The sequence below is a fragment of the Carassius gibelio genome, chromosome A6 (genome assembly GCF_023724105.1).
Source record: "Carassius gibelio isolate Cgi1373 ecotype wild population from Czech Republic chromosome A6, carGib1.2-hapl.c, whole genome shotgun sequence".
Lineage (NCBI taxonomy): Eukaryota > Metazoa > Chordata > Actinopteri > Cypriniformes > Cyprinidae > Carassius > Carassius gibelio.
In genome coordinates, this window is record NC_068376.1 from 8311033 (window position 1) to 8337010 (window position 25978).

At 37.6% G+C, this 25978-nt stretch overlaps 1 protein-coding gene across 6 annotated transcripts; it reads right to left on the minus strand.

Annotated features, from left to right (window-relative positions):
* Positions 1–1490: 1490 nt before the first annotated feature.
* On the minus strand, positions 1491–25276 carry LOC128015390 (disintegrin and metalloproteinase domain-containing protein 23). 6 transcript variants are annotated; one of them, XR_008183883.1, is made up of 27 exons: positions 24957–25276; positions 24000–24223; positions 23391–23467; positions 19346–19409; positions 19182–19264; positions 18803–18866; positions 18643–18715; positions 18474–18544; positions 18285–18350; positions 17942–18010; positions 17683–17849; positions 17103–17187; positions 16872–16959; positions 16704–16755; positions 16480–16579; positions 15173–15244; positions 14983–15069; positions 14788–14868; positions 13148–13198; positions 12975–13038; positions 12684–12789; positions 11114–11233; positions 10847–11015; positions 6827–6938; positions 5448–5538; positions 3543–3734; positions 1491–2892 (listed from the first exon to the last, which is right to left on the minus strand). XR_008183883.1 is itself a non-coding variant. In XM_052599199.1 (26 exons), exons 1-26 carry the CDS (start codon positions 25033–25035, stop codon positions 2847–2849), a joined length of 2361 nt encoding a protein of 786 aa, XP_052455159.1. In that variant the 5' UTR covers positions 25036–25276; the 3' UTR covers positions 1491–2846. The 6 variants fall into 6 exon arrangements, 5 of the variants coding, with proteins under 5 accessions (XP_052455159.1, XP_052455161.1, XP_052455160.1 ...); XM_052599199.1 differs by lacking the exon at positions 3543–3734; XM_052599201.1 differs by having other exon boundaries at positions 1491–3734.
* Positions 25277–25978: the final 702 nt, after the last annotated feature.

The window sequence follows — 25978 nt, forward strand, 5'->3', positions numbered from 1 at the left end:
CTCAAAAGGTTAATATTAGAGATAATCAATACTGAGTAATTCTGGATGATAGGGCTTAGGCAATAACTATATTCTTGTTACTACATAAATATTTGATTTTGTTATGTCAATTGTTACATTCTGTAGTCAGATTTTTTCCAGGATAACAATTTATAACCCTTAATACAGATGTGTTTGCTTTGCATTTGGGTCTGTCGGTGTATTTTGAGATGATGAGGTTGACCTTTAATTATTACCCATACAATAAACTGCCTGTATTATAGTCCAATAATATTTTGACTAAAATTATCAAATCACACGAAAACTGAGCTAAAAGTCACAACATAGCAAAAATACATAGTTTAATTAGAATATTCTTGACAAACAGATGATAAGCAGGTATTTTGAGAGTTGCAAAAACAAAATTATATAGAATACACATAATTTATAACCCTGAAATAACAAGAAAAAAAGTAATAAGTAATGTCATTTATTTCTAATGTGATTTTATGGTGAATTTATATGTTTTTATTTATTTTAAATATAAGACATTCTGAATACATTTTTAATGACAGCCTCGTATGTTTATTTTGCCTGTTGAACAATTAATAAATATAATATTAAAGGGGTGGTTGAATGTGATTTCACTTTTTTTACTTAGTGTGTAATGTTGCTGTTTGAAGATAAACAATATCTGCAAAGTTACGAAGCTGAAAGTTCAACGGATATTCTGGCAATTTAATGCCTACAAAAACAGCTGGTAGGGACTACAACAAGTTCATTCCTGGGTTTGTGACATAACAAACTCAGATAAACCCCACCCTCAAAAAAAGGCAACAAAGGGGGAGAGGCCATGCTTTAGAGAAAAGGTAGAGAAAACTAGAGGTGCATGTAAAAATTTATTCAGACATGAAACACAATTCTGTCTGCTAACGATTCTAATGGATCCACAAGTTTCAAAATCAGTGTTCTAAAGCAGTGGTTTTTAATACTCATATGTCTTGTTGGTTCCTGTAGCTCAAGTGGTAGAGCATTGCATTGTTAGACTGAATGCAATGTAAGTCACGCTCAAACTGTAAGTCACTAATCCTTAAAGTTATGCATAATTAAGATACAGAGCAGTGTGGAATAAAAGTAAATTATGTGAAAAATAATATATATATATATATATATATATATATATATATATATTTTTTTTTTTTTTTTTTTTTTTTTTTTACACAATGAGGCATTAACATGTACCATCAAGCTTAGATAAAAACAGTGAACCAACCCTTTAATCATTTTAATATTTTGTATCCAGTGCACAGAAATTTTGTTATGGGTTCTGCAAAATATTCATATGGAGTGTGTTTTAATTTCAGAATGCAAAGTCTACCAATAAAAAGGACACAAAATGAAAGCCTTCTGAAATGATAAGGTGTTTGGTGTCTGTTCTTTTTCATTTAAATTTATGGATTGAGAGGATTAAGAACAACAACAACTACAACAAAAGATCTCAAAGAGGAAAGTTTTTGATAAGTTCTTTATTATAATTAAGTGTTCTTTTGACAATGTTTCCATGGGAACATGAGATAGCTGTAAAAGGGATCAGGGTTTAGAAGATGAGTTCAAAAACCTGATGGTGTAGATCAATGATGGTATAGAAAAACACCCTCTCTCTCTGCTCTTATTCCAGTGACTTAGCCCAAACCAGAGCTCCCTCTACTTAAACAGCCCATATTAATTATATCAATCAATATCACAAGTGCCTCAATTATGCTGTCCCACACAGATGACAATGACATTTTCAGAAGCTGAGATTTTCATAGAAACATTCATTTTAAGTAATCAGAAGCTTATTATAATGTCAAACATAGATGGTCGAGCATATAAAAGACTGCCTTTTTAATAATCCGCTATTTTTAGACTCAGTTGAGAATTCTTTACCAAACCAATGTTTGTGCAGTGTTTCCCTTTTGCATAGTAAGTAAATGTTAAGGGTTTTTCCTTTGACATGCAGATACTTTGAAAAGCGCAGCAGGCTGTGTGGACTCCGCCCCCAGCGCAGTTACATCATGCAGCTCTCTGATTGGCCAGTGATGGCATTCAGGTCATGGCAGACCTACAGGGCCCAGACAGTTTAATTGTTGTTGGTTATTTTTTTTTCATTTTATTATTTTTTTTTTAAGTGGAACAGTAATTGATGTCATCAGGCATATATATCAGTGGTGATTTCATCATGCAGCACTATACGCTGCCGGCCAAAAATCATTTTTTTGTACTTTTTTTGTTTGGGTTTCTTTGTTTCATTAATACTACAGAAAATGCCTGCAATATAACATGCTGGAATAACAAAAAAAATTATAATTATGTCTTGAAATGTTTGTCCGATATGGGTCACGCTCATAGGGGTGTGGTCATTTAGCCTTTTGAAAAACACATGGATATGTTACCAGCCTACTCACACTTCAAATCATTCTTTTTTAAAATGAACAATAGTCTTGAATTGGTGTCCATCCTCTGCCATGCGAGGTCCACAGCTGAAGCTGGTCATGCCTGGGTCAGAACCGTAGTTTGGGGGCATGTAAACAGGAAGTCATGGCCTGATGAGTGGTACCATCCACTACCAGTTTTCAGGGTTGCTAAACAGTTCAGTGTGGATGCTCAGGGGCAGAGGGCAAAGGAACAGCTCTAGAGAAGTTCTACATGACTTTGGATGAAAAATGTTCGACCAAAATGTTCTTTCTTCTCTTGCTTGCTGTCCTTTTTTATTCAAGTAACGCCAACGCCGTCGGCAGCAGCGTCAACAGCAGGAGAAGGTACAGTCCAGCTGGTTCTGTCGGAACCCAGGGGCACATTAGGCAAGGATGCAGTTCTCTTAGCCTTTAGATGGCACTGGCATTAGGGTCATATCGTCTTTTCTTGACATTTCTTGGTGATGAGGACAAACATGACAAAAAAAACGAGAGGGGGGTTAGTGCAGGCAATGCCAGAGACATCAACATACAATTTGCTGCTCATCTTACCGCCTTAACCCGCAGCAACCACATGGTAGTCGTTTCATCAGCTTCTTAATCAATTCAAATTATTTACCAAAAGCTACTCATAACATGTAGTTTTGACTCCTAATGCCGTCGGGTTGCGGCGGGTAAAAATGGCGGTTCTTCACAGCAGCAAGGAGAGACACAGAGTGTCCCTCCGCTGACTGCAGGGTGAGTATGTGTTAGAAAGACAACAAGGGATGTGGAAAAAGAACATTACCTCCTGGGAGAAAACACGAACACAGACATAGAAAACAGCAAGAAGAGTGTACAACATCAAGGGTCAGAAAAGGACGTCACACCCACAACATGAACTACCACGATACCACCAGGAACAACAAGAAAGGCAACAAGAACTGCAACAACACCAACAACAACAGGGGTTTGACACATCCTCCCCGTAGCGTGGCTTGATGTGGGGCATCCCAGCAGTTTAACATGCACCTGTCCATAGAGAGATTAGAAAGGAGACGCCACTATCGCAGTGTAGGGGGGTGACTGGGGTAACATGCAGGTGCAGTGCAGCGCGTGTGTCTGTACCAGGTCTCTGTGAAGCAGGCAGTAAAGGCAGCGGTGGCGGGCGAGTCCGGGTGGGGGGTGAGGGCTCTTGCTCTGTTCTAGGTTTTCAGTGGGGCCCAGGGCCTTCCAGGAGATAAGAGGGTGTGGCAGCCAGCCATGGCACAAAGGCTGCCTACGACACAACCTCCACCCCTCTCCGCTCAAACTCTCACCCTTTCAGACAACGGAGGGGGGATTGAGAGAGAGATCACGGCGAGGAGAGCGGGTCAAAAAGTCGTCATCCCTCCCTACCCCGTCCCACCCCAACAACCCAACCCGCTTCTCAAAGCAAGGAAAACAACAAACACCCCTCCCCTCCCTTCACTTGAGGTGAGCCCAGCCTTTGTGCGATGCTCTGATAGCACTCCGCTTTAGCTCTGGCTTGGTGCCAGTCCGCATGCAACCTCTAAATGGGCTCAGTCAAGATGCTATGTGCAAACAAGCATGCTGCGGTTGAGCTAAGTCCTCTTGGATGATTTCCAGATCTCACAGCTAGCTTCCAAGAACTTGCTCCTAACTGGGTCTATGCTGGCCATTAGAAAGATTTTAAATGTCCTAAGAGAAAAAGTTACTAATCTACATTCAGATTTTGAACCAAATGCATCTGTCATGTTGCACACATTTACTGGAATCTTTAAAGCTACATTATGTAACATGGGGCCCTTTAGTGGTTGAAGCATTACACGTTACTTGCGGAGAAACATTGCTTTGCTGATTATGCAAATTGTGCTTTGGTTCTTATGAGCTTATTTGCAAACAGTTGTTTTAAAATAACATTAAAAAAGATTGGTAATGCTGACATTAGGCATACTGATTGGTATTCATATCAGTTAAGGTTAAACAGTGGACACCTGGATAGTAAGTTAAGTAGTAAGTGGATTAGAGAGTGGCATTGTTACCAACATAAATATTGTGAACCTAGTCCATGTTCAGCAAATGCGCAAACTAAACCTATTTTTGAAAAGCCAAGCTAGTGTTGGTCTGTTATTTAGTTCGAACACTGTTACTTAAATTATTTGCTTACAAACACTTTTCGGTACAAGGTTTGCGCATGACAAGACGAATGACGGAACTATGCAGTTTCCCGTGAAATGTGTCCTGACCGCTTTACAATATGCATGCTGCACTTGTTATTATATCAATTTGCTATCTTTAAACAACAACAAAAAAAGTTACATAGTGTAGCTTTAAGTAAGCATACAATGTTACTTTCTCCAACAGTTCCCACCTCACTACATAAACGGTATTACTGAATTTTATAAGTTTTTAAGTATTAGCATGTAGTTAGCAAAAAAAGCTACACATCAGTCTTCTCTTGGATATTGTCATTAATTCATTACTGTCATTACACATCTTGCTCAGTATCCATTTTATCATTTTGCTCGCATGCATGTCAAGCGATGGGCCAGTCTGCACGAGGTTCTGCTACAGTCTACAGAGCTCTAAACCTACTGGGTTAAATGTCTAGACCTAGACTTAAACTGTAATTTGGTTAGTAGAAAGATGTAGCCGGATCATTTTAGTGGGTAACTTTTCTTGATCTGCTGTCACCTGTAAAAAACGTATTAGCATATTTAAGAAAATGTTACATTTAAACAACTTACAATTACATACATGGTTACAGAAAAAAAAGACAAATTACACATCATCCCTTAACATTCTATCGTAGCATGTAGTTCAAAATTTGGCACTTTAAATGATGACCTAGTTTTAATATCTGTTGTCTGTAGCAGAAGCCCAGGCCCTTGTGTATGTGTGAATGTGAGTGTGTAGTGGTAACTGTTGTGTGCATGTATGCAAAAGTGTGTGTGAGAGTGTGTATGTTTAAGTGTGAATGAGCCTGTTCCAGGCTGGCAGGCAATAGGAAGCATGCGGTGCAGCTCTTACTTAAATCCCCATCCCGTCCCCCCCAGCACTATGGCTGCCATCAGGATGGCCCCTGCGATGGAGCCTATGATAAGGTTGGTGGCACTAGGACCTGTAGAAGGGCATGATGGGAGAGAAACATGACGTAAGCTGCAGGGGGCACCTGCACAGCATGCAGGGTTTACACATCAAATGCTGGACTTCACTTATGCTATACACTCTTTCAGTCATGTGATTACTCAGGATGGGAATCTGTAGGGTAGATTACGCTCAATTTACCCTTGATTACATAGTGTTTGTGTGTGTGTGTTTGTGGGATGTTATTGGACATGGGTGTGGAGAATTTAGGGGCTGTAGATTTTGGCACAGGGGAGCGCACAAGTAACTGCTGGTTTGAAAGGGAAGATCTTAAAGCACTGAGGTGTTTTGAGCTACGCTACCAATATACGACTGACGAAAACACAGGCGCGCGCACACAGACACACAGAAACATTAACCCACAAACACACTCATGGTGAACTTTTACCCACTCACGCACACGTTGGACCTAGTTAGAGTGGAATATTTAGCTCAGCTCAGAAAGTGGAACAGTTCTGATGGGATTTTCTGTCCGTTAAAAGACACCACGGCATCTTATGTCAATGTCAGTCCAAGTCATCTCATGTTTTTCCGCCCTCCTCGTCTTGTTTTTCACTCTTGATCCTCTGTTCTCACTTTGAATTTTTTGTTCTGTGTTAATGCCCCACATGGACCAGAAAGGGAAGCACCGCAACACTCCATTAACACAGGGTCATAATAAAAATATCCATGATAATAGCAGCCAAGGGAGAAGAGAAAATAAGATACATACCAGTCAATCAGTCCAATTACACAACAAAAATTACAAGGCACCATCACAATCAACACAACGGACAAAGCCACTGGGAGAACACTTATACACAACCGCACATACACGCGCACACACAGGGGATCACAGGATCTCCCTCTTGCTGGGGGAGTGGCATTAAAGGGTTAAGAGGTGCTTACTCTATTCCCCACCCTGTGCCTCCAAAAATCACCCCCAGGGCCAGAATGGTCCCTGCCACTGCCCCTATCAGCCTGTTTGTGGCCACGCTCACTGTGCAGAGGAAATAGGGGTGATTCAACAGAGAAAATGTCACTCAAGACCCCATAAAAAATTTAAAAAAAAAATGTAAACGTACTAGTGTTTGTAAAAGTATTGTGAGTGGGGAAAGGCACAATATCAAAATGGGCACCTACAAAAAGCAGTGATCTTTGGAAGTGGCTTTGCAGTCGACTGGAGTTAACGTGTGTATGCATCTAAGGATTAGGCTGTATGATCGGTGTATGTATATGGAAACGTTTTTTTTATGTTTAAAGAACTAAGAGAGATCACGAACCCTTGGGACCCGGGTCCTCGATGACGGGTGGCTCTTTTGGGGGGTCATGCATGCTGCAGTCAGTCCCTGCCCACGTAGCATCACAGGTGCAGGTTGCTTCATTATTGCACACCTGAAAGATGATAAACAGTAGGAAATAATTCTCAGTATCATTGATGATGTGTATCAAAGTCAAGTTAAAGGGTTAATATTTACAGATTAGCCAGTTTTAAATAGTAGTAATGAAATAAAAATGCAAAGTTTTGTGCAAAAAAAAAAAAAAAGCATTTCTACAGTTTCATTTTACAGTTTTTACATCTGCTGAATCTTTACATTTTAAAAATCATTTTATAATTAAATTTGAAATGAATTTGAAATGTTTTTCTTAAGGTTTTATAAATACAGTAATGTTTAATAATATTTTATAATGTCATTCTCACAATTTTTTTTACACTATATGAAAATGGGTCTATATACACACTATTGTTCAAAGTTTGGTATTAGTAAGTTTTTTAAATGTCGAAAATGTATATATGCTCACAGAGGCTGCATTTATTTTATCAAAATAAAGTAAAAAACAGCAATATTGTGAATTAATATTACAGTTTACAATAATTTTTTTAATATAATTTATTCCTTTATTTGGTGCTCAAGAAACATTTATTATTACTGTTGAAAGCAGTTGTGCTGCTTAATATATTTGTGGAAACTGTGATATTTCGATTAAAAATTATACAGGATGAATAGAAAGCTCAAAAGAACCGCATTTATTGGAAATCTTTTAGAAATGTTTTGTAAAATGTTGTTTCTTTTGCTCTTTCTTCTCTGGTTTACCTCTGATTTGTGTCCACTTAAAACTAAAGGCTGTAGTCTAGAGTGTCTGTATGCCAAATCCGGTCTTACTGTACATAAAGAAATGCTTGCTCACCATATCTAAGATAATAAAGATGCATTGTCCAAAGCTAAATCAGACAGTTATTCTAATATAATTGGAGCTAGTGAAGAGAACTATATTTTTATGTAGTGAAGAATTTTCTGCGTCCACCTGACTCTTTAATATTTAACAGGTATTCTACCGAACTTGTTTCTGTACCTTCCTCTCTTAAAACTATTACTACCCCTTAAGGGCCGATTCATCATATTTAGAAAATTACCGTCCAATTTCTAATTTGCCATTTATTTCTTAAATCTTAGAAAAATGTGTTGCAACTCAAGTTTATGATCGTCTCTCCAATAATTAATCGCTTGAGCAATTTCAATCTTGCTCTCGTCCCCACCATAGTACAGAGATTGCACTTGTTAAAATTACAAATTAATAGTTGCTGATTCTGATACCCCTAGACAGGTTAGTTTCTATAGGGATCAACTGGCACCCCACGTCCTGGTTTAGGTCATATCTCACTGGTTGCATTTAGTTTGTTCAAATTAAAATAAAAAAATTGATCAAGACCATTTACAGTTATCACTTGTGTCCCTCAGGGTTCTGTTTTGGGCCAAATGTTATTCATCATCTATTTACTCCCTCTTGGCCATATTTTCATGAAATATGGTATCCATTTTCACTGCTATGTCAATGACACCCAGCTCAACCTGTCTTCCAAACCCTCTATCTCTTTGATGTTTAACTGAAATTAAAGACTGGCTTTCAGCCAACTTTCTAAAACTCAACAGTGATAAAACTGAGGTCTTACTCACTGGTACAAGATCTAGATTTTCTGTGGATAATCGATCATAATGCAATTTGTTCTTCTCAGCAGGTTAGAAGTATGTCCTTTGAAGCTCATGTTAATACTATTATGCGTACTGCATATTTCCACCTCCGTAATATTAATCACCTTTGTCTCTCACTATGAATACTGCAGTTCTTATTCATAAACTCATTAGCAATCGTGGCCTAATGGTTATAGAGTTGGACTTGTAACCCGCAGGTTGCGGGTTTGAGTCTCAGGTCCAGCAGAATTTGTTGGTGGGGGAGTGAATGTACCACCATTATCACTATTGAGGTGAGACCCTTGAGTAAGGCACTGAACCCTCAACTGCTACCTGGGTGCCATAGCAATATGGCTGACCACTGCTCTGGGTATGTGTACACAGTGTGTGTGTGCACTAGGATGGGTTAAATGCAGAGCACAAATTCTCAGTATGGGTCACCATACTTGCCCACACGTCACTTCATCTCATGTATCGATTATTGTAATGCTCTCCTTACTGGCCTTCCTTCAAAATTTCTTCATAAACTCCAGTTAGTTCAGAAATTTTTTTTTTAGGACTTCATCTATTGAGCACATTTCTCCAGTTCTCCAACGTCTACATTGGTTCCCAGTGAAGTATTGATTTTAAAATTTTGCTTCACAACCTTGCCCAAGCGTACTTTACTGACCTTCTCCACATCTATAGACCCTTTTACAGTTGGTAAACAAGGTGACGTATTTGTGTGGGCGGGGCTTAGCTGGAGGCAGAAAGATTCCCCTCAACACTTGAACAAACGGTAGCTAGCAAGTTTTCTTAGCTTGTTTTTTTAACAATGGCTGGGGAAAATCTGAATATATCTGCTTTATCTGAATATTTAAGGTCACTCACTGTCCGGGACCGCGATAATTATTTGAAAAAGTTAACTTTAACGGATGGAACCAGATTGGTCGACCCGTACACAATCACTCATTGGATATACGATCTGACAGGATTACCTCCGATTGAGTGGCCTGACATCTACACTTACCTGATAGAGATACCGAGCGAGTATAGTAAAGAGAAACTGAGGGTGTATAAATCCTTAGATTAAATAAAGAGTGACATTACAGTAAATTAATAATAAATATTTACATTAAGATGTAAATATTTTCTAGAAAAAAAAATTCTGAAGACTGCAAATTAATTATAAACTTTCTGTATTTATTCTTTCTTACCATGTTCTTAAATTCCGGTCACAATTAATCACAACAATGCATATAAAATGTTCTCCGTCGATTCTGGCAACCAACAACACAACAAGACGACATTTTAAGCTCCTTGAGTAGCCGTTCTGTGTTGGTTTGTATTAGCCGCCTCCAGTTTTCCGTTTGTTTTGCCTCCAGCTAGCGCCGTGACGTACCTGTGACGTCCGCGCAAAAGGGGTCTATACACCTTTGTGCACTCTCAGATCTTCATTCTTGATTTCTCGTGTCACCACGTCTATGCCTAAGCACCCTGGGACCACAACCTTACCTATGGAACTCCCTCCCTCCCAATATATGCAACAGTGACAGACTGAATACTTTTAAATCTCATTTTAAGGCTCATCTCTTTTCACAGGATTTTTTATGACTTGCTCTTATTAAGCCTCTACCGTATTTATGATGTATGTATGCAGTTGTGCTGTTGAATTTTGTAATGCTGGCAGGATCTGTTTGTCTTTTGTTACTCTTTTTTTTTTTCAATTTGCTTGCTGTAAGGTGACCTTGTGTGTTAAGAAAGATGCCATTAAATAAAATTTATTATTATTATTACCGGTATTAATTTCTGTAAAAAAATGTTTTACTGACCAAAAACTTTTGAATGGTAGTGTAGCTGCCTCTATATTATAGGAAGGAGGTTACTCGCAAGGGGAGATGTCTCGGCATTGAAAAGTTTGAAAACCTTATGCGATTATTTTCTTAGTTTTTCAACATTTTCAATTGAAAACTCTGTCTTCAAATTCCAAAACACAAAATGGTCCACAGGCAGACAATGTGCCTGATTGGCTAGTTTATTGACTAACAATGTGTGGTATCATACAGCAGATTAAGTAAAATAAAAATAAAAATAAATCAATCCCCTTCTTATAAATATTGGATATTCATGACAATGTGTTATTTTCAGAAGTTGTGGAATAGATTGTTATTCCTCTTCATATAAAATGAATGCATGGGTTGAATTCAATCCCTGACGTTTAAATTCTGGATTAAATTTGTAAGTGAATTTTTTAGCTTTGATGGGTTGGAATTCAAACAGAATTATTTTCAAGGCTCACTGCGGTGTGAGATTCATCTAAGCAGCAGAGAGTGTCAGATGGTGATCACTCACGCCGTGAGAAGAGCAGACTCGGCCAGCCGGGCCAGACGGACAGGCTGTGAGGTTCAGGGAGGAGATGGATAGACATTTCCGCTCAAGGCACATCATAGAGGGACCACATGGCGTACCATCTTCGACATACCCTAGATCAGTGTCATCATCCAACAGAACGTGTCCCCCACTACAGAAGCGGGAGAAATAGAAAATAGCAACAAAAAAAAGTTATTTCAGGAGTTTTGTTAAAGTATAATGAATATTTGCAGAGATCCAGGAACAGACCTGCAGTCCACCAGTCGCCCCTGATGGTTAAAGGTGGTGGGACTGACGTCCCCTTTCAGGGTCCCGATCCTTGGGATTCTCCCAATGTTAGTGCACAGCAGGTAACCGCAGAAGACATCACTGTAAATCCACAGGATTTGGAAAGTATTAGAGATGGTTATGTGATCATGTCTAGACAGTAACCTTTGTTCTGCAAATTTCATGTGGGATTCACATACAGATTTTACAGTATTTAATGCTAGGGCAAGCATTCACTGTTTGTTCTCATTACCTTACACCCACAGGGATCAAGTTGTTGCTGATATTACAAGTAACTTATGCTAAACACATCATAAGAGTCCACTATGCCAGTAAAACAAGGCTTTTAACACAAATAAATACCCATGCCATCCACTGGTAACAGTAAAGTTGGGAGTTCACAATCTATAAGAGAATTGCAGGAGGTTTGATCAATATTAAAATAAATGAGACTGCACAATTAATCAAAATTAAATGTTATAAAATAAGTATAGTCTGTTAGGCTGTGTATCAGAGTGAAGAGCGGCATTGTAAATGCTGCTTCTTAAACTCTATGTGATGTGCTTTACACATTTTGAATACACATTTTTGGAACGCTATGTGCACATTTTTTACACATCTGCATAATTCCAAGATTTCTATGGACAGAAGTTGCAAAATTTCATCACTTTTCCCTCAAAATAAATAAGGATTTGAAAGTTAAAAGCTGGAGGGTTGGAACATTAGAAAGTGAGTAATTTAATACAAAATAAAATAAATGATACATTTTTTTAAATATAATAATTCATATTATTATAATGAAGAACTTGAAGGAGGTTCTAGTTGGTTTCAGCAGGATAAATGTGATTTTTTTTCCCACATGAGATTAAATGTCATATCACTGTCAAAAAACTACAATTTATGACAAAATAATTTTTGGGCCAAGTTGTGCAGCCCTATGTCTAAATAATTGTATAATTTGACCATTAACCATTAAAATGTCATGCGTTCGATCAACCCAGCAATTGCATCTCATTTGCACAAAAAAACAGATACAGATCTATACTTCTTAACACAAAATGTACATTAAATTAAATTGAAAATGTAAATAAAAAATATCCTGTGCATTTAACATGCAGATAGTTTTTTCTCTTTTCAATGTCTCGGCATTAATGTTTGTGTTTTATTTGGAAGATATTTTATTTTACTTGTTAAGCATTGATGATAGTTAAATTCCTCTATACAAAGTCTGCAAATGACACTGTGATTGAATTCAACTTATAAATTAATATTTAGTTGAGAAGCCCTAATTCTACCATTACTGTAACAGAATGCCATTAACATTACCTGGTGTACCTGCATAAAACTTAAAGAGACACAAAGTTTATAATGCTTTCCATCATTTTCGGCAGGCAGTAAAGAAGACAGTAAAAATGCATTAATAGCAAAACACATGCCTGAGAATATAGCAGAACAAGAGCCGTCATCTAGACTTGACCTGGTTTTGTACCATATTAATGTTTCATGGTGCCGCATATTCCTGCTCTCCAAATAATTGGGAGAACTGACTCACTGTTTGCCGCAGGGCACCCATTTGTCTCCATCTCTCCCACAGTTCCCTTTTTCTGTCCCCTCTGTATTTAACTTCTCATAGCAGTGCTTCTCTGACCCTCCAGCCTCTGAGAGAAGAGAAATGAACAGAAAGCAACAGGAGAAAAGAATGAAGGGAATGAGACAGAGAAAGGAAAAGACGAAACACAAGCAAGCACTTATTGAAAGACAGAACGGGTGGATTGCAGTTATTTTAACGTGCTGTCTTTGGCAAGAACAGTTGAAGCACTCTGAAGGCATCAGCGTCACTCACTTGGACCCCAGATGTATTTGCACTGGCTGTCCCGGGCCTTACATTCCCCACTGTAACAGCGACCCTGGTATAGCAACAAACAAAATGTAGAGGGTTTAATCAAAACTAATCTAAATGTTGTTCTGCAATGTATTTAAATTGATTTATATAGATATTATCTGATAATATCTGACCTGATTGAGCTGACAAGAGTAGCCATCTTGCTTATGGAGATTAGGGGGGCACTATAACAATAACAAAGATATGTACAAAGTATTTTTGATTCAATTATACAAAAATTTGTCTAAGTTTTATTATTTCTGTATGATATTTATTGAGATTTACTTTAGTCACTGGGAAGTAGCTGACCATTGGACTATCAAAGTTAGTTTTTCAGCCCTGCATAATTGTTTCGAAGTGTTAAAACTGCAGGCGGGCTGTCATTAAGTGAATAACATGCCTTCTGTTATGGCAGATAGTGAAGCTTGGGGGTGTATTGTGTGAAACACCATCATCCCTGTGACTGTCATGTAGAAACTGTTGCATCTTCTGTATAAATTAATTAGTGGCCCATTGTAAGAAAACAGCAGCAGGAAAAATTATTTACAATTATTTACAATTATTCATTATTTACAGGAAAAAACAGATACTGGACATTTCATTGAATTAACTCTGAAAAAAAATGAGAACATGTTAATTTAATTTGTAAATGTTTGTTTTTTCAAGGGAATGTCAGAAAATGTGCATATGCACCATTACAATTTAATGGGATATATAGAAAACTGAAAAAAGATGAAATATTACTCAAATTTTGCTTTTACTGAAATATTATATATATATATATATATATATATATATATATATATATATATATACATACAGTACAGACCAAAAGTTTGGAAACATTACTATTTTTAATGTTTTTTAAAGAAGTTTCTTCTGCTCATCAAGCCTGCATTTATTTGATCAAAAATACAGAAAAAAAGCAGTAATATTGTGATATATTATTAGAATTTAAAATAATTGTTTTTTAATTTATTATACTTTAAATTATCATTTATTTCTGTGATGCAAAGCTGAATTTTTAGGATCATTATCACATGATCCTTTAGAAATCATTCTAATATGATTATTCATTATCAAAGTTGGAAACAGTGTTTCAGAACATGTGATACTTTTTTAGGATACTTTGATGAATAAAAAGTAAAAAAAAAAAAAAAAAGAAGCTATGTTTTTAAAATATAAATATTTTGTAATAACAATATACACTACTGGTCAGTAATTTGGGGTCAGTAATTTTTTTTCTTTCTTTTTTTAAATTAAATCAATACTTTTATTCAGCAAGGATGTGTTAAATTGATAAAAAGTGATAGCAAAGAAAATATATTATTAGAATTTTTTTTTTTTTTGAATAAATGCAGTTTTTTTTTATCTTTTATTCATCAAATATATTAGACAGCAGAACTGTTTCCAACACTCATAATAAATCAGAATATTAGAATGATTTCTAAATGATCATGTGCTTTGCATCACAGGAATAAATTATTTTTTTAAGTATATTCAACTAGAAAACTATTATTTTAAGTTGTAATAATATTTCACAATATTACAGTTTTTTCTGTATTCTTGATCAAATAAATGCAGGTTTGATGAGTAGAAGAAACTTCTTTCAAAAACATAAAAAATAGTAATGTTTCCAAACTTTTGGTCTGTACTGTGTATATATATATATATATATATATATATATATATATATATATATATATATATATATATATATATGCTATTTTTATTATAAAAAATAAAATAAAAAATAGAATAGATAGAGCAAGACCTGTCCCGAGTCTCCTGAACAAGTCTCTGATATGTCACAATCATTTACAGCATATCGACAGCTGTATCCCCGTGGGTAGAACTGAAAAAGGTGCATGGACAGGAATTGAGAGAAACAACTGATCAGTGCATTATAAGACACTCAGCAGATGGAGGAAGTTATGATGAATAATGAGGCAAAAGCGAAGTGTCTTACCAGGCATGTGTTGTTGCAGCAGGGGCCGTCACTGCAGTGTGCTCCATTAGACAAAGAACATTTTTTACAGCAGTCTTTATAGCACTCCTGCATAAGCAGATCAAATATGTGGATACAGACGAACAAACAGTTAGTAAAATATTATGTTTTGCTACTGTCTGAATGGAAGTATGATTTACAGAATGCTTACCATTCGAGCCCCACAGTCACACTCCTCTCCCACTTCCACGTAACCATTTCCACATTCTGTAGCCTCAAAGAGCTGCCAACACAAAGTTTATCCAACATCATGTCTGAAAAATGATGATTGTAAGACAAGTACTTGATATTCGTTTGATGACAATCCATCACAATACACGCCAGAACCAATAACATTTGATGTCACTGACATCAAACCTGCTTCAACGTTTTAATTTCAGCTTTATGTTGAAGACCCCTGTTTTTTTGTGGCTTGCGGGTACATGAACGGAACAAAAAGAAAGGCAAGTAGATCCAAAAATAGATTAGTTGGAGTGCAAGATCCAAATTTAGAACAAAAATCTAGCATACATTAATAAAAATAATTGCACACCAAGAGAGCAGGATTTGTAAGAGAATAACATTTAGGCCAGAGGTTACACCCAGTGTTGTATCTTAAAGAAATATTTCACCCAAAAATGGGTGAACATCTACTTACCCTCAGGCCACCCAAGATGTAGATGAGATTGTTTATCAAGACAGATTTGGAGAACTTTGGCATTACATCATTTTCCCACCAGTGGATTCTCTGCAGTGAATGGGTGCCGTCAGAACGAGTGACAAAACAGCTGATAAAAACATCACAATAATCCACAAGTAATTGACATGGCTCCAGTCTATCAATAAACATCTTGTGAAGTGAACATCTGTATTTTTGCAAGAAACAACTTAATCACTAAGCCATTTTAACTTTAAACCATCACTTCTGGCCGTCTATAATCCATAACAATGCTTCCTCCAGTACAAATGTCCATCCCCTGTTGTCATCTCACATTAAAATCCACTGACATTTTCATTTGGAACTGTTCTGGAATGCTTTTGCTAGTAAACAGTGCTTGATCTGTTCATATTTCTCTCCTGATTCAGACAAGATTACTTTTTCACTGGCGAAAGCATTATTATGGATAGAGGACTTGTTTGAAGTTAAAAATATCTGAATGATAGATTTCTTTACTACCAACATGCAACGTTTTGCTTCACAAGAAGTTAATTCATCGACTGAAGTCGTATGATTTACTTGTAGATTATTGTGATGTTTTTTATCAGCTGTTTGGACTATCACTCTGACGGCACCCATTCACTGCAGAGGAACTGTTGGTGAGAAAGTGATGTACTGCAAAAAAATCTGTTACAATGAATACACATCAATCAATATCTACATCTTGGGTGGCTTAAGGGTTAGTACATTTTCAGCAAATTTTCTTTTTAAAAATGAAAAATGCAGTTTTTTGTGTTGTCCACACTATTCTTCAAGCCCACCTTGTTTGGCTTGTTAAACAGACATGAAGCACCTCCTCTCAGAAGAAAGTTCCTGTAGTCAGAGATGCTGCATTTGGAAAACCTGCGTGGGTGTTGCACTCTACGGAGGGGAACAGAGAAAAATAAACCAATGCAAATCAAGAAATATGACAGGAAACCAGGAGCTTAAATGCCTGGCAAGTAGTCAGGAGAGACTATAAAATAATGTGTGTGTTTAACGATACCCAGTGTCTTCCATTATACATCCCACCCATGAATCCATGCAGCCACACTCCTCTGAGAGAACACAAGAGTGAGTGAGAAAGCCTTTGAGTTGACTTTTAATCCTAAACTCTTGCAGTAAACAAGTAAGAAATCCAGTAGTTTGACAGCAGAAGGTGAAACAAACTTACTCCTCCTGATCACAGGATCCCACTGGATGCCCAGATTCTGTGCTAAGCTCTGAGAGAGAGAGGCAGCCATTGTCCATGTGCTGCCAAACTGAAAGAGAGAAACAGAAACAGCAGTGTATGACAGCCTAGGTAAGATGATACTTCATTTGACATTTATTATGGCTCTAAGGTAAGGTTTTACAGTAAATTGCCCAGTCTGTCTACTCAGAATACTACGTGTGTCAACCTTACCTCATTAACACCAATTCCTCTTCCTTTGGAACACACACCACCAATATATGCCACACCACTCCGACCGTAATGAAACGTCACATTACTGCAAGCAGAAAGAGGTCTTTATCATTGTCACAAGTTCCCTTTTGCTGTAACTGTATTACCAAACAATGGTATTCAGTTGGGAAATGTGTCATTTGTGCCATAAATGTTCAGCTTTTTATTTATTTTGTATTATTACTAACTGTAAGCTTAACATTAATGTGCTATATTAGCATAACATTAATGTGCTATATTATCACAGTGCATTTGGAACTGGATATTCCAGTTATATATATAAAAAATTAATGCTTTATTTTTTAAAGATGCATTATATTTTGCATTATACACTTACCAGTGTTAAATTAAGTATTGTGACATAAGTCCAGCATTATATTAACACACACATTTCCCGAGAATGACCAACACAAACTCAGAATTCTACATTTTCTCAGTTACTCTTTTACGCCCACAACTGAACCAAATTCTCTCTGTTATTGACCAACATCCTTGACCTCCAGGCTACCACAGCGCATTCATTCAAGAGAATACAACTCACGTGAAGAGGTGCACGGCATCAGCGTTGATGTTAATGTTCTGTTGTCTGTACTTTGAGAAGTCTCTTAGCATTTCCAATGGTTTCACGTTCAGCGGAATCCGGTCCCTGTCGGTCCAAATCTCAACAGCAACCAATACCACACGCGTATTCAGCTGCTCCTTAAAAATCTAAAGAGAATATCATTTGAATTTTAGATTGAGATTATAAATTGGGTGACTATTAAGGAAATATTTTAGAAGCAATTAATATGTGAACATACAGCATCTACAAAGTTGACCACTGATTTGGCAAAATTCCGGGTATGCTTTTTACTCTTATGCCTTTTAAACTGCAAAAAACATGAGATGAAAAAAAGGAAGTAAGTTTCAAGGTGTATTCAGAACATTTTTGGTTCTGCAGTATGTAAAAAAAATAAGGGTAAATGTGTTATTCACTGCCATCTAGTAGATAATTTCAACAATTCACTTACAACAATTTCAGTGCTTTGATTCAAAAACATATATATATATATATAAGGATTCAAATATATTTTCAGACTAGGATAATTTATACAGGATGCTTGTAATGTGTTATTGTGTTAATGTGTTAATGGATAAACGCACCGTGTTGTGGTCAGCGACAATCATTATTTCCAGATACTTCATTTCCTCAAAAATGTTACGTGGCATCTTAGAAAATAATACAATCAAAATGATATATTCAGAGAGCATTACATTTGAGTATGAGGTAGCATATAGTGGTTTCAACTGAAACAGTGAAGCATGTGGAAAAGGTTGAGAGTTATTTCTTACAGCTCTTTTCCTCCTTCGCTTTAGCCAAGGCATGCCAGCAAAAATACCCTTCTCCTCTTCTTTTTCCTCAACTGGGTCATCAGCAGCAGAGAGAAACAGACGTGAGGGTAACCATGGAGATGAGGGTGTGGATATAATATATGTGTTATCATGACCTTGGCACACTTACCCCAGTCACCTGGGACAGAGGTCACATGGAGCGATGATGTTCTACGCAAAGTATGGGGTCGTGCGTCTGTTTCCTAAAAGGTACAGACGTGGTGACAATTGTAGACGAGCTGTGTGAGTAATGAAATCAAATAGGATAAGCTATAATGATGTGATCTTACCACGGTGTGCTTCTGTTTCAGAGGCTCGATGAGATAGACAAAGTCACCATCATCAAACATACCACTGGAAGAGTGAAGCATAAGAAAGGGGTTGGGAAGTCAATCAGAAAAAGGATACAGTAAGAAGGACAGATAAAACGACAATGAGTCAAATCACTCACCAAGTGACAACACGAAAACCACAACTGTGCTTTTCCACTCTGCTCTTTCCCTTGTCTACTCTCTGTGACACTGAAGCACATGCTAACATGGTGACATTCAAATCTTTTCATGTGTACCAACTGCCATCTGGACTCACAGTAGGTCTCCAGGTCAGATTTTCTCTCCTCCGCTCTCTTCATCTCACTCACACACATACAAATAAAACAAGGTTTCTTACTGAAGCCCGTTGCAGGTGGACAAAGCTACACGGGAGTCTTCTTTTCCTCTCACGTGGCCGTGGTAGTAGCAGTGTTCCCCGCCCTAAACAAACGCACATTCATCACTGCTATGTAGTAGTTATTTGATCTGTTTGATATTGGTGTGCTGCTCTTTCTGTCTTACCCTGGAGAGAACTGGCTTATCTTTGTCATAGTGGATTTCCATATAATCTGAAGAGAGCAGATCACTAAAATCAAAGTGAGAGAGAGAATTCAAAGGGGCAATCTTGCATTAATTATCCAACAACTCGACAATAAAGCTAGAGCCCCAGATCCCATGCACCTGTGTGCTTAATAAGCATGCACAGAGGAGAACACTGTCTTCTGTATCTGCAGTTCTACATGTGCATCTCAATTAATTAGAATGTCTTATAAAAGTTCATTTATTTCAGTAATTCAACTCAAATTGTGAAACTTGTGTATTAAATAAATTTAATGCACATAGACTAAAATAGTTTAAGTCTTTGGTTCTTTTTTATTGTGATGATTTTGTCTCACATTTAACAAAAACCCACTAATTCATGATCTCAACAAATTAGAGAACTTCATAAGACCAATAAAAAACATTTTTTTGTGAACTGTTGGCCTTCTGGAAAGTATGTTCATTTACTGTACATGTACTCAATACTTGGTAGGGGCTCCTTTTGCTTTAATTACTGCCTCAATCGGGCGAGGCATGGAGGAGATCAGTTTGTGGCACTGCTGAGATGGTATGGAAGCCCAGGTTGTTTTGACACTAGCCTTCAGCTCATCTGCATCTTTTGGTCTTTTGTTTTTCATTTTCCTCTTGACAATACCCTATTGATTCTCTATGGGGTTCAGGTCTGGTGAGATTGCTGGCCAGTCAAGTACACCAACACCATGGCCATTTAACCAACTTTTGGTGATTTTGGCAGTGTGGACAAGTGCCAAATCCTGCTTGAAAATAAAATCAGCATCTTCAAAAAGCTGTTCAGCAGAAGGAAGCATGAAGTGTTCCAAAATTTCTTGGTAAATGGGTGCAGTGACTTTGGTTTTCAAAAAACACAATGGACCAACACCAGCAGATGACATTGCACCCCAAATCATCACAGACTGTGGAAACTTAACATTGGATTTCAAGCAACTTGGGCTATGAGCTTCTCCACCCTTCCTCCAGACTCTAGGACCTTGGTTTCCAAATTAAATACAAAACTTGTTCTCATCTGAAAAGAGGACTCTGGACCACTGGGCAACAGTCCAGTTCTTCTTCTCCTTAGCCCAGGTAAGATGCCACTGACATTGTCTGTGGTTCAGCAAATTCCTTGAAACATCTGTTTGTGGTGGCTCTTGATGCTTTGACCCCAGCCTCAGTCCATTCCTTGTGAAGTTCCCTCAAATTCTTGAATCAATTTTGCTTGAAAATCCTCATAAGCCTGCGGTTCTCTCAGTTGGTCGTGCATCTTTTTCTTCGACACTTTTTCCTTCCACTCAACTTTCTGTTAGCATGCTTGGATACAGCACTCTGTGAACAGCCAGCTTCTTTGGCAATGAATGTTTGTGGCTTTACCCTTTTGTTTCCATGATTGTCTGAACAACTGTCAGATCAGTCTTCCCCATGATTGTGTAGCCTAGTGAACCAAACTGAGAGACCATTTTGAAGGCTCAGGAAACTTTTGCAGATGTTTTGAGTTGATTAGCTGATTGGCATGTCACCATATTCTAATTTGTTGAGATTTGGTGGGTTTTTGTTAAATGTGAGCCAAAAGCATCACAATTAAAAGAACCAAAGACTTAAACTACTTCAGTCTGTGTGCACTGAATTTATTTAATACACGAGTTTCACAATTTGAGTTGAATTACTGAAATAGATGGACTTTCCACAACATTCTAATTTACTTGAGATGCACCTGTAGCATTGAGACCTCCAGGCTGTTACTGGAACAGAAGCTGAATCACATCTTAATAATTCTGCCACACAGGTTTATTGAGGCATAGTAAATATACATACAAATGCATTAAATATGTATTTGAATAGCAAATTGAGTGCTGTATGAGAAATATATATACAACAGAATAAATTGCTGAATTCACCATTAAATGTCCCAAAACATTCTTTTTGCGTGCGTGTGTGTGTATGAGGAAAACAGAAAAGTCCTTTAATCCCACGAACACAAACATTTCTGTTCCTGGAACAGATCCTATTTTTAGAACTGTCACAAGCTGACAATTAATCAACCTAAATGTATCTTAGCTTGCAAAAATGGACACTTTAAATCTCTTGAAAAGAATGTGGGCAGCAATAATTATTCTTATTTATGACTTTAGTTAAATAAGTGACAATTATTTTGTGTTCCAGAGGAGAAAAATAGTCATACATATTTGGATCAATATAAGGGGGAGTGAACGATGACAGAATTTACATTTTTCATCCTTTAAAACTCACTTTAAACTGTGACCTCTGGTATTGGATATTTCTGGTTATTATGATGTGGAAGCCAAAATGTTTGGCAACTACTGATGAATTGTGATCAAATAGTGTGGTTGATTCATGCTTCTACATTTTGAAAAGAGCAGATAACACCAGATATTGTGCAGCATTCTAATTTTAGCTGTGCGGAAACAAATAAGACTTATTTTACTATGAGCTGATAACTTGCACCCCATCTTCTGTGACTATCACAATTTTCAAAGAGCAGCTGAAGACACACCTCTTCCACAAGCATTTAAGCACAAGCAAAGCACTTACTACAAAAAATAAAAATTAAAAAATACTTTATCTTCTTGTCAGCATTTTACCTTTGCTCTTGCTTATTTCCTAATCAAGCTTTCTACTAAACCTGATAAGAATATTGTTGGCAACATGGCATATTGCTTGTGATGTTTCTCATTTGAATTCCCTTTGGATAAAAGCATTTACTACATAAATGAACAGGGATATCACACAAAACAACTAGCACCTCACATCCCAGCTTTCAAAAATATGTTCCAAGAAAGTTTTGCTATAATGTTACCATTAGGTTATGAAAATATATCCCTGTATGTTCAAAACATACAGGTTTTTAAATGTTTAATTTTTTATTAATTTACTTTGGTTATGTGAATGTTAAAGAAACCATTAAAGAGATACTCCACCCTGAAATTAAAATTATGTCGTTAATCACTTACCCCCATGTCGTTTCAAACCCGTAAAAGCTTAGTAAACTCAAACTGCCGTGCCACAAGGATGTGCTGTTTTCTTTCAAATCAAAGCTAAATACAGACAGAAACAGCACATGTTTGTGGTGCGGTATACTCAGAAGAGCATAGGCAGTTTGAGTGATGTGGAGAGACACAGGGGAGACTGTCGACAAAGGAATCGCTTCATAACGTTACGGTTGAGCCACTGAAGGCAGATGGACTATACTGGCGATGCATTTCATACTTTTCTGGACCTTGACATTGTAACTTAACTTGGCAGTCTATGGGACAGTCTCAAGCCTCCCGGATTTCATCCAAAATATCTTAAACTGTGTTCAAAAGACAAACAAAGCTCTTACGGGTTTGGTTTTGATTAATGACAAAATGTTCATTTTGGGGTGGCGTATCGCTTGAAGTGAATTTTTTTTCATTTGATCATTTTGCTAACATTCTGGGAAACTTACTGTTGAATGTTCTCTGAACCATTGGAAACTAGACAATTGTAACATTTAAAAAAGTTAGACGAACAACCAATTAAAATGTTTTCGAAAAATATTCCATTAGCTGTGAATAAATAATGTTATAGTGCTAATGTTTTGAGAAAATTATTAAAGATCAGGTAACTCTGAACAAACATTCTATTAATGTTAATGGAAGAATGTCTGTGGATAACTTGAGAATGTTCCCTGTTAACTGGGATGCCATAGGTTAACATTAGGAATTAATGTAGCATTCACACTGACTGTTCGGATGATATTTAAACCAAAGTGTCTTTCTTTCTTAGCAAATACCTTTAATGTAAAGGTGCTGACAGACAATAGACAAACAGGGAGAAGATGACTGAAAAACTGAATTTGTGCGATAAACACAATTAAATTTAGCGAGATTAGAAATCACCATGCATTATGCAAAAGGAGGGAAAATATATATTTTAGAAATGTGATATTTGAACAATGCACAACTAAACAACAGAGCAATTCTTTGTTTTTGAAACCAAATCTGTCTTTTGCTACTCAGACACACACACTTACTTGTTCAATGTAAGGTCCAAAGTGAATGTTGTGCCAAAGGCGTCCAGCTGGAAACTTGCTTGGGCCAGGTGGACATCCTGTGGTCAGGGAGATAAACAGGGGCTCATTAACACTTCACAAAACAAACATATGTTACTACATCAAACCTGCCAGCAAAGCCTGCAAATATTACTCAAAAAATCTTTTTGTGAAAATTTTAATTTCTGCAGACACATTAAATCATATTCTCAACAAGCAAATCTCTGTGAGTGCAGATAGATAAAACATCCGCTCTAGAGCAACATAAATCTCACAGCTGGCTGTTTTACAGCAAAAATAAGGCACTGGCAAAAGTAAAGTGAAAGTGTGTGCACAATGCAATCCTACAATGTCTGTTCAGTACAGAGAGTGGGGGGGGAGTGAAAACTGCTTCTTATGCGAAAAGTGCGTTAGATTTGTAAGGGACGGCCGGTGAACCTTGATCAGCTCTGAGAATACTGCACATACTGCACCATTCCCAGCAGCTCCTAGTAGTTTGAAAGAAATCAGGTTCCTGAAGACCTGAATTTGGTGGGGGCTAAAATATGCAGTGCTGGGGATCTTTATACTGCATGACAGCCTATATCTCACCTGTCCAACACTGGCCTGGCTCCTCGCCCGAGTGTCCAAGTCATGATACGTGCTCTCCGACTCCTCATTCAAGTAGTAGATGAGCCGGAAGGGATATGTGACGGTGACCTCGTACTCTCCATTTATTCTACCCGTGGAATTGACCGGTGCTGCTGCTGTCGCTTCTCGCGGGGTCTCAGACACCTGCTGATCCCTGAGATCCTCATTCTGTATGGAGCTGGAAACTGCAGGAAAGGAGGAAATTGTTTACTGCTTTACAGTCTCCATCTCGGAAAGGGATCCCGTCAATTATATATGAACGTGTGTCAGCAGTCGCAGTCCTGTGATGCTGCAGAGAAGCTGCGCACAGATCTCCCTTATGCAGATCGCAGGGTATTGAATGGAGGCATTACGGATGATAACCAAATAAAACACTGAAATCTGATCACACATTCAAGGCAGTGGGTGAGAGGGTGAGATATGATACATGTAATGGCAGAAGAGACATAAGAGAGACACTTATTGGCAAAACATACCCATATCAATTTTTTTCCCTCAACTTTATCAGCTGCTTTTCTGGATATATGATATCTGAATTGTAAAAGCTTTAGACTGCTAATAATAATCTATTGTCATGGTAATCGAATTAAGATTCGGCGCCTCACTAAATCCTTAACATGTTCCCGTAGAGCACCATCATACTAATGGGGCTGTCAACACTTACAGAGGCCTTCAAAAACCTTTTACCCCCCTCTGCATAAATTGACACGTATGAACTGCCGTAAACACAGTTAAGTAATGGAGGCGGCTCAATCAAAGCCTACAGAGAACCTGCGTATTTAGCTTGGATTTCCTACCGCAACAGAAGGCGTTGGAAAAACACCTTGCAATAATACCAACGTAACATATAGCAAATATCGAAAAAATACGCTGCATTATGTAAATAATAAAGTTACGCAAGATTAACATTATACTTACACGTTGAGGTTGAGGCGATGTAAGATGGCAAGGAAATAAATATGCTAGCGAGCAGACACAGATGGAATATCAGACGCATGATTCATATTTGAAGACTAAATAAAATGTCATTAGCGCATCAATTTAGAGCGAGCGTCTCAGTCCATTTATCATGAGTATCCCGCGGGAAGAGGGGGAAATCCTTCATGCAGCATCGGAGGCTGAGGGGTGGGTAGCACGGTTGGGATGCTGAGGGGTAGGGAGGACTGGGAAGAAGGCGAAGGGGTGGCAGCTCGGATGGATGGAAGGCGGTGGCCAGGCAGCACATATCGTAAGGGAAGCCAATGCGGTTGCGCAGTGCATCTTATGCTGCGCTGACGCGTCAGCCATCCTCACTTTGTACACTCGCCAACACACTCATCCTAGATAAATGGAAATGTACCATTTACTTCTCAATACATTAAAACAATTAGAGTGATTAAAACTATCCCACGAGCTCTGAAATAAAAGCTTTTGTCTTTTATAGGCTATTAAATAGCCTACATTAGTTAATTAAAAAATTATCTTCGTCAAGAAAGTAAACTATTTCTCAGACACTATTTGCACACGTATTTTGTACTTATAAATCTGTATTTATATACGCTTATTGCTGCCTTATGTATTTTTCTATTCCATATATTTCCACCCACACCACTGCGATTTTGCACTAAGGGATATAATCTGATACTTTTTCCCCCCCGTTATTTGTATGGACCCTATATTTGACTGTACGTATTGCTCTCTGTGAAGTGTATATGAAGTGCTAACCTTGTAAAGAAGACCTTTTATATTCAGGCTTCCACGGTCACTCAGGAAACATATTTGTGTTATATTTCTTCTCCAGCCTGAGGGGAAAGACAATGAACCAACCTCACTTCACTTTTTAAAAACAGTGTTGTAGCTTCAGCGCACTTTCAAGGAAGATCGCAATCATCACCATGGCTGCTGGGCTCTTCTTAGATGCTTTGATCTCAACACCCATTAGGCAAAGTGTTAGTGCAATA